This window comes from Sus scrofa, chromosome 15, assembly GCF_000003025.6.
Source record: "Sus scrofa isolate TJ Tabasco breed Duroc chromosome 15, Sscrofa11.1, whole genome shotgun sequence".
Classification (NCBI taxonomy): Eukaryota; Metazoa; Chordata; class Mammalia; order Artiodactyla; family Suidae; genus Sus; species Sus scrofa.
Genome location: NC_010457.5, coordinates 131292173 through 131306623, shown reverse-complemented (window position 1 = coordinate 131306623; position 14451 = coordinate 131292173). Strand labels below are relative to the sequence as shown.

General features: G+C 44.8%; 1 protein-coding gene across 9 annotated transcripts in view; it reads right to left on the bottom strand.

Moving 5' to 3' along the window:
- LOC100517129 (nuclear body protein SP140-like protein) overlaps nt 1-6701 on the bottom strand; it is an 81331-nt gene extending 74630 nt beyond the window's left edge. For all 9 annotated transcript variants that reach the window (XM_021075662.1, XM_021075664.1, XM_021075663.1 and 6 more), the window contains exon 1: nt 6551-6701. In XM_021075662.1, coding sequence (XP_020931321.1) covers nt 6551-6582 — 32 coding nt within the window. In that variant the 5' untranslated portion in view covers nt 6583-6701. The remainder of the gene's footprint in view (nt 1-6550) is intronic.

Below are 14451 nucleotides of genomic sequence, written 5' to 3'. Positions count from 1 at the left end.
TGGATCTGGAGTTGCTGTGGCTGTGGCGTAGGTCAGCAGCTGTAGCACTGATTCAACTCCAAGCCTGGGAACCTCCATATGCTGTGAGTGCAGTCCTGAAAAGCCAAAAAAAAAAAAAAAAAGTACAAACTAATTTTGGGTTACTTCATGCCCTGATTGTGTGATGTAGTCTGCATCATTATTTTACTTGTCTAGCAGAGGAAAGGGGAATTACTCTTATGTACAAGAGAACAACATTTGGCAGAACACAATGTCTGGCATTCAATGAAAAATTAATATGTGCATCAAAAGATAGGACTGCAGGACCAAACAAAGAGAAAAAGATGATGGAAGCAGATGCACAGATGATCCAGAGACTGGACTTACCACACTAAATCTGTGATTAAAATGGTCAAGAAACTGGATAAAATGATGGAGAAAATAGAAAGTCAGATAATTACACAGAAGAACTGGAAAGTATAAAAAATAATCAAATGGAACTTTTAGGTCTGAAAATATAATTTTAAAGCTAGAAGACATCAGATGGCGTTCCTATCATGGCTCAGCAGAAACAAATCTGACTAGCATCCACGAGGACTCAGGTTCTATCCTTTGCCTTGCTCAGTGGGTTAAGGTTCTGGTGTTGCCGTTCTGTGGTGTAAGCCAACAGCTACAGCTCTGATTAGACCCCTAGCCTGGGAACCTCCAAATGCCACAGGTGCAGCCCTAAAAAAGACCAAAACCAAACCAAACCAAAACAAAACAAAACAAAAAAACAAAACTAGAAGACATCAATAGAAGATATCCAACTAAAAAACAGAAATATGAAAAATGTAAAAATGCAGAAAGCATGAAAGGAATATGTGAAAAATAGTCAAAAGGGCTAGTATTAGCTGCTTTTGAGTCCTAGAAAGAGAGAGGAGGAGGCTGGGGGGAGGGCATAAGAAGTATTTGAAGAGATAATGGCTAAGGATTTTCCAAAACAGATAAAAGGCATCAACTCACGAATTCAAGCAATTGTGAAAACACCAACAGGATAAATGCAAAATCGAAAACAAAACCAAACAAATCTAAACTCATTACAGTACAAATGCTAAGAGAAAAATCTTAGAAGCAAAGAAAAACTTCATGAGCCACTATCAAACCTCAAGCCATAAACTTTGAAAAATGGCTGTTAATCAATCAGTGATTGTAAACTTCTAGTGTGATGGGGCAGGATTCAAAACACCTCAGTTTTCCCCCAAGTCCCACAACCAATACAGCATTCTGTTAAAAAAAAAAAAAAACACACAACAAAACCTTAAAAGTTGCAAAAAGCGGAGTTCCCGTTGTGGCTCAGTGGTTAATGAATCCGACTAGGAACCATGAGGTTGCGGCTTTGATCCTTGGCCTCTGTTCAGGGTTAAGGATCTGGCATTGCCATGAGCTGTGGTGTAGGTCACAGACGCGGCTCAGATCTCATGTTGCTGTGGTTCTGGCGTAGGCCAGAGGCTACAGCTTCGATTGGACCCCTAGCCTGGGAACCTCCATATGCCGCAGGTGAGGCCCTAGAAAGGACAAAAAGACAAAAAAAAAAAAAAAAAAAAAGTTGCAAAAAGCTTGTAAAAATGTTATTAATTATTGACAATATGAAATCACAGTAAGGGTTTGCCAAGCAAAAGTAACGGGAAAGAGAAACCAGAGAGTTAAGCAAAGCTCAGAAATGTTTTTGCCTTGAAGGCATTTGCTGATCCCAGAGAATCAGGACCTCAGGTTTGACAGCCTTATGGGGTGAGAGAGACAGAAATAAAGTCTAAAATCCACATAGAGTATAGAGTCTCACAGGAATCCAGACCCGGACCATCACATCTTCATAGTGAGATGAAGAGACGTCTCCGGACTTACTGAATTGCATTCCCAGTTAAATTACCTGGGCTCCTCCAAGTTCTCACAGACCCTGAACTTGTGTTAGAGAGTCCCTGGATTGGTGCCTCAAGGCCCCTGAAAGTACCAAACAGAAATCCTTCCCAAAGCCTAATACCTTCAATGAGGTCCCAAATTTTACCTATAAGTAATTTCCTCAAATGTGATGCTAGTACACAAAGATAACCAGCTATTTAAAATAATCTTTGTGAATAGAGTGTGGAAACAAAAAAAACAAAAAAACTTTACAATGGAGAAACCTGGCAAACACCACCTGAGCCAGACGCCCAAAGTCAACATCCCTGAGATAAGTCAGGTTGACATATCTCCTAATATGATGTGATGAGAAGGGCATTTTACCTCTTGATATTCTTTCATAAAACCACACCCCCTGTCTAATTATGAGAAAGACATTAAGGTGAACTCAAGTTGAAAGACATTCTACAAAATGCCTGATTAGTACTCTTTAAACTGTCAAGGTTGTTGAAGGGAAGACTGACAAATTGTCACAGATCAGGGGAGAAGAGGTGACAGGATGGCTTAATGCAATGAGGTTTCCCAGATTTAACCTTGGGGCAGAAAATGGACATTGATGGAAAAACTAGTGAAACTGAAAAAGTCTGGGCTTGAGTTATAACAAAGTACCAGCATTGGTTTTTTTTAGTTTTGATAAATGCATCACAGTCATGTAAGAGCATAGCATCACAGGAAATGAAACTGGGTGTGCAGTATTTAGAAACTTCTGTACCATCTTTATAACTTTTCTGTAAGTATAAAATTATTCCAAAAATTTTATTTTAAAAACGAAAACTTTTTTAAAGTTTATTTTAAAAAAGAAATTTGTGAATGAGAAGTGGAAGAAAAAACAGAAAACAAAGCCACACACACCTCATATATTGAAATCATCAGATGCCAAGTATAAAATTTCTTTAATCTGTGTCGGTCTTTTTATTAAGAAAGAAGACTACAGCAAAATCATTCATACTTGTGCCAAGATAAAGGCCTTCCCTTTGAGACTGGAATCAAGATAGAGATGATTACTATCACTACTTGTATTCATCTTATACAAAGTCCTAGCCCACACACTAAGGCAAGAAAAAGAAATAGGAAATATAAGGGTTAGACCTGAAGTAACAAGACTGTCATTATGTATACACTATGTAAATTTATATATATATGCAAAATATATCTCCGTACAAGTTATTATAATTGTGAAAAATTTGGCAACATTTCAATTTATTTTTATATCTTAGCAACAAGCAGCTGGAAAGTTGATTTTTAAATTATATATCTATAATAGCATAAAGATCTCGAGTATCTACAAATAAATATAGCAGAAGAAGCATAAAACCTCTAGGTAGAAAAGTTTAAGTTTTATTAGAAACTATTTTAAAATAATAATATACTTATATCATATTTTTATTAAAGTATAATTAATTTACAGTATTGAGTCAATTTCTACTGTGCAGCATAGTGACCTAGTCATAAATATAAATACATTATTTTTATCATACTGTCTTCCATCAGGTTCTAATCCAAGAGACTGGATATAGTTCCCTGTGCTGTACAGTAGGACCTCATTGCCTATTCATTCTAGATTAATGGAATAGAAGACACAATACTGTAAAGATGTCAGTTCTTTTCAAATTGACCTATAGATTCACTGTAATCAACAAAAATCTTGACAAGATTTTGACAAGCTGATTTGGAGATACAAAGGGCCAAAACACCTTGTAAGAAGAAAAGAAGCTGGCAAGATTTATTCCACAAGTTATCAAGAGTTTACCTGAGGCTGTTGTCCCTATTACAGTGTGGAGACATGTAAGGCAAGGCTGTCATAGGTCAATGGCAGAAAAGAGAGAGAACATGGAAACAGACCCTGCATGTATAGCCACTTGGTTAATGGAGAGGGTAGCTAGCATTGCAGAGCAGTGGGGAAAGGGATGGTTTAACAGGTTAAAGGATGCTCAGAAAAAAATTAACATGAATGAAAGCAGAGGCTTCACACTGCAGATCAGATGAGAAGTAATTTGGTCTCAGTTAAGACAGGAAATCTGGAGGTGGGGGAAGAGAAAAAAAAAAACAAACATTCACTCAGCTTAAGACTGGAGGTGACAGGAAAGCTACCAGCTCAAGCCTGAGTAAAAGGGCTATAAAAACATGACAGGCACATGAACAAGAAAGAAAAGCAACACCCAAACCAAACTGCAAACAGAATCAATCTGGAAGGATAACCCAGAAAAGGAAGAAAACATTCCCAAAGCACTGAACATCACGCAAAAACCTAAATAAATAAAGCAAGAGCATGAAAGCGGGGTGATAAAATAACAAAATGTGGTTTCAAGTGGAGATGAAAGGGCTTTAGAAAAATTAAGATTCCCCTCCCCCAAATAAACACAATCAGCTTTTTTTTTAAAAAAACCATGAAACCCCACACTACTAAAAATTATATAATGTCATGAAGAAAAGTTTGAGATAACCATTAAGATCAGAAAGTAAAAAGCTAAAGAGATGGAAGTTTAGGGACAGATAGAAGTTGTGAAGGCTAAAGTTGCTCCAATTGAAGAATAATTTTGCCTAAAACTTGAAAAAGAAAAACATTTTGGAGATGCTAGAGGAGAAATTCACCATGAAGTAAAGGTAGAATTGAATCAATCACCTTGAGAACACAAGGACTATAGCTAAAGACTGTGTATGTGGAATTCATTAGCAGTTTTCTATATCACTTTATTTATTCATAAAAACAAGGGTGCATCTATTTTATAAAGTCAATACTCTAATAAGTCTATACTTTAAAGTTTCAGCTTCAGTAAGCTAAAGCCAACATAAGCAAAATTAAAAAGCAAGGAAAGTGTATTTAGAAATTTCAGAATGAAGTTCCCGTCGTGGCGCAGTGGTTGACAAATCCTACTAGGAACCATGAGGTTGCAAGTTCGATCCCTGGCCTTGCTCAGTGGGATAACAATCCGGCGTTGCCGTGAGCTGTGGTGTAGGTTGCAGATACAGCTCGGATCCCGCGTTGCTGTGGCTCTGGCGTAGGCCGGCGGCTACATCTCCGATTTGACCCTTCGCCTGGGAACCTCCATATGCTGCGAGAGCGGCTCAAGAAATGGCAAAAAGACAAAAAAAAAAAAAAAAGAAAGAAATTTCAAAATGTTTACCAAATTCTCCCTTATCAGTAAAGACAGTCACCTCAACTCACTAACGTTGATAATAAACAAACCAGCAATTCATAGAAGAGGCCAATAAACCCGAAAAACTGTTCAACCTCCCATGTCACCTGGAGAGTCAAATTAACAAGATAGAACTCTTTGTCCAGCACTTTTGCAAAGGTTGGATGTGGGGAGATGGCTCATCTAACTCTTGGTAGGAGAATATGCTGGCTCAGATACTTAGAAAGGCAGTTTGGCATCAGCTGTAAACAATGAAATATTAGTACCCTTTCCCTCAACAATTCCACTTTTTTGGTTATTGACACAAGACCAACACTTGTACACGTGCAAAAACATAAGAAAATATAAAACCGTTGGTATCACAGCTTGTTGGTAAAGGCAAACAATTGAAAAAGCTCTAAATGTCTATCAATAGAGTGGGGAGGGAGGAGAGTTTAAAAACTATGGTGTACCCATTCTGTGGAATAGTATACAGCTGTTAAAAAGAACCAGGGGATCCTATGTTTATTAAGGTGCTATGATTTTCACTATTAAAGTACATGAAAATGAAAAAAATGGCATTTAAAACATAATTCCATTTTTAAAAAAGGACTAAAATTTATGTAATTATAAAAATAAGTTACATATGTAAATGTGTAGAAAAAAGATCTGGAAGATAACACCCAAGAATTGAAAAGGATCAGGACTGGAAGTTTCAAGGGGGTGAGGGGTGAACAAGAATTTTCTCCTCTATATACTTAGGAACTTTATGAACAAGAATGCATAATGTATTTCTGTTGTATTAACAAAATCCAGACCTTTAAAATATTAAATAATGTTACTTCCGACCCACTACTAGAGAAAGAGATGGGATTTCTACTCTTTACCTTGTGGAGGTATAACCTACTCCAGAACTGAAATAGTTTCTGTGAAAATTAAAATACTCATCCTGGGCTAGCCCTTGGCAGTTTGGGGCATTTCTCTTCCTTTCACTTTCTTTGCCAGGGATTGTTGGAAGAAGAATCCAGCCCCCCCCCCTTCCCCAGCCAGAGGTGGGAACAGTGCCGGGGACTGTCTGAGTCCCCGTCCACAGGACAGGTGGGAAAAAGCACCACTCAAAGGTTTGAAAATAAATCAGGGGTTTCCTTTAAATTTCTACTTCCTCAGCTATGTGAAGGTAGGACTGATCTAAGAGAAACGAGAGAGTGATCTAGGTTTACAAGGAAATAATCCCTTGCCACAAGGCCTCATAAAGATCAGCACCTTTGGACAGGCCTCCTGGCTGAAATTGCAAAACAATGTCATGTGCCTTGTAGCAACAAGACTCAACCAGCAGGCTCCCTGCTGCCGTTTAAAATCTGATTTCCTCGTTACACATTCCTGTTTCTTATTATACGGCAGAGTGATCCCGTGTGTATATCCTGTGCAAAGCAAAGGTTTAGTGCAGAGTCCAAAGAACAGCCCTGAAGCAGCCGCACGGCCAGAGGGACAGGTGGAAGGACAGGGGAAAGACTGACCTTGTCCTGAGCTCACGGCCTCCACTAGCCATCTTTCCACCTCAGCCCGGCCTGGGCCTGAGCTTGGCCTGCAACCACTCCAGTGTCCAGGGAGGCAGCCCTAGGCCTGAACCCTGAACAGGAAGTCTCTCTAGGGCTCCGCCCAAGTGGGGAAAAGGGAAGTGAAAGTAGCTCAGTGAGCTGTGGACGTCCTCCCTCCCTCCTCCCGCAGCTACACAATCCTTCTAGCCGTTATGACATGTGACCCCCAGGGATGGAAGACAAGGAGTGACACTCAGGGACTGGAGGGCCCCGGAGGACCCCGGAGGAGGACTCGGGGAGGGGCAGACCCGGGCCCCGGGAGTCCACCTGTTTGTGCAAAGACAGCAACAACCAACGTCTGTGTGATCCCAGCCGTCCTCAGGCTCCTGCCTTCTCAGGGGGTTTCAGAGCATGGGGGTCAAGGGCAAAGTCCCTCTTTGCCCCTTCCCTTGCCAAGATGGCCGGGGCAGGGGGAAAATGGACACTTCGGATCTTCTCTCCAGCCCATGGGAGAGCTTGGACCCAACTGAGGTAGGTCCCAGTGTCCAGATGTCTGATGAAGCAGCGATGGTTTCCATGTGATGCTCCCCTGAATTTGACTTCCTCCAGCTTTGAGGAGGGGTCTGAGCCAGTTACACTTGAAAATGTGGGGCAGGCTTTCTATCCTCTCTCCACTCCTGTTCTTTCCCCGCAAAGAGCGAGCATCAGCCTGGTTGGTACAGATTCCAGAAGACGGATGAGGCCATCCTACCCAGTGCACAAGGTCTCTGTGGAGCCCTCTCTCCCTCCCTCCCCTCAGGGGGTAGAAGGATTAGCAAGCTGAGGTTCTGGTGGGCACGGCTGCCCTCTGCTCCTGACTCCATGGGGCACAGGATCCAGACAAGCCTGGCACAGAGCACACCTGCCTTTTCTAGTGTCCACTCTCTCTCTTCTCTCGGTCCCTGTACAGCAGGTGGATCAGGCCACCACCATACTGGGTGTTGACATAAATGTGCCTGCTTTTCTTTTCCTTCTTTTTTTCTGCTTTTTAGGGCCGCACCCGTGGCATATGGAGGTTCCCAGGCTAGGAGTCGAATTGGAGCTCCAGCTGCTGACCTACACCACAGCCACAGCAACGCAGGATCCGAGCCGAGTCTGCACACTCACTGCAGCTCATGGCAATGCCAGATCCTTAACCCACGGAGCGAGGCCAGGGATTGAACGCACGTCCTCATGGATACTAGTCGGGTTCATTACTGCTGAGCCACAATGGGAACTCCAGTGTGCCAGCTTTTCTGTTGTCTGCTTGGGGCTCCAAGGAATCAGAGGCCAGCTAGCAGCGGCTGGGTGGGAAACCCACAGGGCAGATATTCCCACACAGGGCTGCTCCTGGCCATAGGGAGGAAAGTTTCCAGCGAGTCAGAGAAAGCAGGGCACACACCACACTCTGTGAGAGCAGTGGTGGTTTCTGAAGTAGCCCCCAGCCCTCTGTGGAGAAAGCAGTTTCTCTGGATGTTCCCGTCGTGGCTCAGCAGAAGCGAATCTGATTAGGATCCACGAGGATGCAGGTTTGATCCTTGGCCTTGCTCAGTGGGTTAAGGATCCCGTGTTGCCTTGAGCTGTGGTGTAGGTCACAGACGCGGCTCGGATCTAACATTGCTGTGGCTGTGGTGTAGACCTGGAGCTACAAATCTGATTCAACCCCTAGCCTGGGAACCTCCATATGCCGCAGGTGCGGCCCTAAAAAGACCAAAAAAAAAGCAGTTTCTTTGGTCCAGGAAACATTGTCAGTCCCACTCAGATTTGGAAAAGAACAGGACCAACCAAAGAAGCAGGATGAACTTCGAAAACCCCTGCTGGAGTGACTGAAGGAAATCAGGGGGTGCCTGGGGTATTTTCTGGGGCGGCAAGAAGCTCTGACAACAGGGAGCATTTCTGCTGTGGCTGAAGGTGCCAGATGCTGGGCTGGAAACCTGCAGGGCAGGAGGGGCGGTGATGGAGGAGGGAGCTGGGGCAGGGGACCCATCAAGGCAATGGGCTTGGCAAGCTTCCTCAGGAGCTGCTTCTGTCCAGTCTTCACCAGTGGGGCTGAGTCTCCAAGCTGAGAGACGCCTGTGGGGCCATAGGTTTGTCCCTGAGTCAGAAGGGTCTGGGATCCAAGACTGAAGGACAGGAGGGAGCAGCAGTAGCTGCAATGGTGGCCACTGGGGCCAGAGGATCAAGATCCTCAGCACCTCCGCAGGTGTACAAATGGAGAGGGAGCAGGTGCCCAGAACCTGACACTCAGGCCCTGCTCCAACGATACCTTCCAGGGGGCACCACATCGCTAGACCTGGACCCCTGCCCCCACCCTCCCTGGGGAGACTCTCCCATCAAGGGTTGGGTGGAGGAGGTGAGTCTGCTCCTGGTTGGGTCTCCCTGGGCTCCTCCTGCCTGCAGAGGCCAGGGCTCTCTCCTCCAAGGTTAAGTGCAGAGGGACAGGGGCCTGGGGGCCTGTGATGGATGGGAGCTGTGTGAGACTATGGATAAGCCCAGTTCTGAGGTTCAGCTTTAGGGATCTTTTTTTGGCACACACTAGGCCATAAAACAAAGCCCAATCCTGCTTATAGTGTTTTGATTTCCATCTGTCTCACCTTTTTGCCTGTCGGTTGGTTTGGAACTCAAGATGTGGAGAGCCGAGGAGGGTTTCTACACAGAATTTAAGGATTCTCTCTGTGTCTTTCTCCCTCTTAGGATCTTTTCCTCTCTCCCCAGAAAGTCTGGTTGTCCTGGGCTTCTTCCCTGGCTCTCCTATCAACATTGAGCTCTCCCATGCCCAGCACCACTGGGGATGCTCTTGGAGCTAGGTAATAATAAACAGGAAACATTTTGTTCTAGCTGCTTCCTCCGAACTTTGACTTCCTGCTACTGTCAGTCTCCTTTTGTTCACTTTCTGGAAGACTTAGGCCACTGTTTTTTGAATATTGCCCTTCAGGATGTCTTCCCACTTGGGTTAAACAGAGACAGCTGGAGATCCCAGTTCTTTCCACCCAGATAGCAGGTGTATGCTGGGATCTGCATGGGAGGTGCTGGCTGAGGCCATTACTAAGTGACCCACGACCCCAGGAACACCCAGTCCTCCTGCAGCTCCCGGAGACATAGTCATGTTTTCCCCAGGTAAGACCACAGACAGGCTCCTTTGCAGCCCACAGCCCACATCTGCATCCAGGTCAGTGGAACTGACAAGGGTGAAAGTCTTAGTGGCCATGCTTGCCCTTGGCTGTCCAGGGCGGTGGACACTCTCCCTTCTAACATGATGACCAACTCGGCCTTCATCTCCACAGCACAGGCAATGGAACCACAGTCGACCTGTTCCATGTGATGCCAGGAAATTGCCCTCCTCCCCCCAGGCTCTGCAACCCCTTTGACTGGCATGAGACTGCCCCATCTTCCCCTTGGACATCTGGGTGCACCTCAGGGGGTCTCCGGGGTGGATTCCGCCAGCCAGCTATGTTTTCCTTGGCTGTCCAGCCTCTTCCACCCTTTTTCCAACAGACCTGAATTCCTTTGAGTGGGGACTTCTCCCCTTTGTGTGGGCAGTAGAAGGACTGTTAATCAAGACCCTGGCCCTTGAGCAAGCCAGGCCTGGGGGATTCTCTTTGAGGAGTTGGACTCTTGAGCGAAGCTTGTTAAGGAGTTAAAATACAGATGGACGGGGAGTCTGGGGTTAGCAGATGCAAACTATTACATTTAGCATGGCTAAGAAATGAGCTCCTGGAGTTCCCGTCATGGCTCAGTGATTAATGAATCCAACTAGGAACCATGAGGTTGTGGGTTCGATCCTTGGCCCTGCTCAGTGGGTTAAGGATCTGGTGTTGCTGTGGCTGTGGTGTAGGCCGGCAGCTGTAGCTCTGACTGGATTCCTAGCCTGGGAACCTCCATATGCCAAAGGTGTGGCCCTAAAAAGACAAAAAAAAAAAAAAAAAAGAAAAAAAGAAAAAGAAAAAGAAAAAAAGAAATGAGCTCCTGCTGCATAGCACAGGGAAACTATATCCAGTCTCGTGATAGAACAGGATGGAAGATAAGAAAGGGAATGTGTGTGTGTGTGTGTGTTTGACTGGGGTGTCACTTTGCTGTACAGCAGAAATTGACATAACATTGTAAATCAACTATAGCAATAATAAAAAAAACAATGGAATTGAAAAAAAAGTACAGTTGGATAATGTTCATTCCACGGCAGCTCCTTAACAAGATGGCAGATATTCCTGGGGCTCAATTCCTGGAGATGCTCTGCTTCCCATGTGCTTCTGGGGAGGTTTGCTGGCTCTGAGCCCAGCCTCCTGCCCTTCCACTGTGCATTTCATCAGTGAAGTCCCTTCCTGCGTAACCTAGGTAAACTTGGCCTTGCTGGCAAAGAGCCCTAATATGCATGCCATGGAGGCTTGTGTATAAATTTTCTTAGTTGACCATAAACTATAATGGAAACAATAAAAATCATTAACAAATAAAAATATAAAAAATAAATTTTCTTAGTTTATTTGCTTATTGCTTTCAGGGTCAGGTACTTTCTAAGTGCATAACAAATATGAACTCATTGATCCCCACAATGATCCAGCGAGCTATGTACTACTAGCATCTCCATTTTACAGGTGAAACTATGTATAGGGAGGGTAAGAGACTTGCCCACGAAGAGCTGGGTTTCCACCTACATGGTCAAACTGCAAGGTCTGCTCTTGTAGATTAGGCTCTGCTGCCTCTCAGTTCAGATTAGCACTGTTCATAATACTGAAACGAATGAATAAGGGCCACGGCAGTCAAGGCGTGACGGAAAATGAAAGCATGATAGGGATGACATGTAACTGTATTTAGTATCACGCCACAATGCCCACTGTGTGCTCTTCGGTGGAAAACATTGACCAGAACACATTTTATTATTCAGATGGTATAACTACTACACTACCTCTCCATCCTCCATCCCTGCCCACCCCCCCAACACACGCACATTACAAAGCCTAGAATCATTTTCATCAGATTGTCAACCACAGTTATTCTCCTTACCTGGACAACTCTACCAAGCATCGTGCTTCTTAGTGGTAGGACACGCAGGTGTGATAGCTTGGAGCTTTAGAGAGAATATGTTGTTATGCTGCAGACCATTGAACCGCTCAAAAACGACCTATACTTCATGTCTCAGAATCTTACAGGGTTTATTTCTCATCCTCCAGAGTGCCTGGGACTCAACCAGGCTTTCAGAACACTCAACACTTCTTCTTCTTTTTTTTGTCTTTTTTGCCATTTCTTGGGCCACTCCTGTGGCATGTGGCGTTCGCAGGTTAGGGGTCCAATCCGAGCTGTAGTCGCCGGCCTACACCACAGTCACAGCAACACGGGATCCGAGCTGTGTCTGCAACCTACACCACAGCTCATGGCAACGCCGGAGCCTTAACCCACTGAGCAAGGCCAGGGATCGAACCTGCACCCTCATGGTTCCTAGTCAGATTCGTTAACCACTGAGCCATGACGGGAACTCCAAGAACACTCAACACTTCTTGCTCATCAGGTCCAATTAACATACCCTCATGGGGATAGTTAATTTTCTGTGTCAGCCTGACTGGACAGTGGAGTTCCCAGATTATTTGAGTGTCATTCTCTCATTCCCCAGGAATATGATTTTCTTTCCACTTCCAATTTTCACCAAGGGAAACTGCAGTTTCAGGGCCTTCTGCTTGGCTTTTCCTAAGACATTCATTGCTATTTCATGGGTTAAGAAACCAGGTCAGCCAATACCATGTATGTTCTTCTTATGGTTACATTCAGAAACTGTGGTAACAACTGCTGGGTGGCTCTGTGGACTGAGTGGACTCAATGTCAGATGGACATTATCATAGTTCCATACCCTCTAACAGGAGCTATGATGTGGCTTTGGGTTCCCGGGTACTAGCATCAACTCAGATGCTGTATCAACAGTTGTTAAAAGATCTATTTTTCTTGGTCTGGCATACGGTTACTTGAATAAGTGGCCATAGGTCCTTCTGGGAAAGAACTCAGGGAATCCCTCCCTGTACACTTTCTATGAGACCTGCCCTCATGTCCACAACCTGGTCCAAGATTTGGCTCAGGTCTGGAAGTTGGGCAAGGGATCTTGACTGTTTTTTTTTTTTTAATATATATTTTTTTCTTTTTAGGGCCACACCTGCGACAGCATGTGGAAGTTCCCAGGCAAGGGGTTGAATTGGAGCTGCAGCTGCCGGCCTACACCTCAGCCACAGCAACATTGGATCTGAGCTGCATCTGCAACCTACCCCATAGCTTGCAGCAAAGCTGGATCCTTAATCCACTGAGCAAGGCCAGGGACGGAACCCACATCCTCACAGACACTATGTCAGGTTCGTAACCCACTGAGCCATGACAGGAACTCTAGGATCTTGGCTTTTTACTGGGGTAACTGATTTCAGCCATCGGTTCACCTATTTTTAATCTCTTTTGTTGATATATATGAAGCAATATCCTTGCTGGCTGCTCATCTGTCTTCCTGTAAGAGCACCATGTCCTATTATCTGTCTCCACAGACATCTATGGACCAGGGCCCCCGCTGTCATTCTAACCTTGCTGCACGATACGGAAATTACTTCGTCTTGTCTGACAGTTAAGTGCTGCCACATGGCTTCTCTGATTCTGGAATCCTATCATTTCCATTGCTGCCAGGGAATCCAGTCCTGTAAAATATTCCTCCCCTGTGGTGGCCTACAGAAGACAGCCCCTCTGAGCATCTCAAGGATGCTGGTGCCCCTCAGCAGTGAGCTCCTTATCACCTTGTTAAATTAGTGTCTCTGAGGCCCCCTGAGGAGCAAGGACACCTGGTGGCTGGGTTTTCCAGGTGTAGAGAGTAGAGCCATGCTGACCTCCCTAGGCTTTTTGATCCCCCTTTTCCACAGTCTGCCTGTGGAACTCTGCTTCCACTTCATCTAGGGTTACACTGTGGTTAATACCAAGCCTTTAAGAGCCACCTGGAGCATACTAGAATTGTCCACTTTGGCCCTTGCCAGTCTAGTTAAATATCCTGGCACAGGGAAGTGCTTCTGTATTGACAATTTTTCCTTTTCCAGTTTCATAATCCCTTTCTTGGTCCAGGATCCACCCCCAGACATAACTTCCTGGTACCTGCTGGTACATATTGGCCAATCCTACAGCTCCATTAGAGTAAATGCGCTCTTCAGCTGGCAGGACAAATGGGGACTTTCCCAGTGAGAGCATGCCGGGAGGACTTCATTCAAGCAAGATGGAAGGAGAAGGTTGGGGAGGGGGCTCTCTCTCCCAGTGAAGGGCAGGGGACTCTTTGGTAGACCCAGTGGGTTGAGGGAGACCTTGAGTTCCAGGTCCTCCTTTGTATCTACCTGGGAAGCCCAATTCTGATTCACGGTCCCTTCTTTATTGGAGCACTGACTTTGGCATAGAAGACCATCCTGAGTTTAGACTTCAGTCTTCTCTGAATTTCAGCCATTTTTAAAGTGAGAGCCTGTGTCAGGTCTCCCTTACAGTCTGCCTTCCAGCTGCAGATGTAAGGGTCTCTTGGCTTTAAGTGGTGATGAACAGATTTAAACCTGCCATGTTACTCTTTTCAATGCATTAGTGGCCCTTAGCAAAAGCCACCAAAATCTACAGTTCTTATAGTTACTATTTCTGTAAAGGCCAAATAATTTCACCCGCTGATATACCTTTTCCCCTTTATCTCATCCAGTTTCCTATAGATGAAAGTTCAGTGACAGTGCTATTACGGCACACAAGGGACCATCAATATTCCACCTGTCTGACAGATGATGATCCAGCTCTAGAGCCCATCCACCTGTCTGAGAGATGATGATCCAGCTCTAGAGCCCATCCTTAGAGCCTGGCTGATAGGGTTATAATCTTAGAGACTGAGA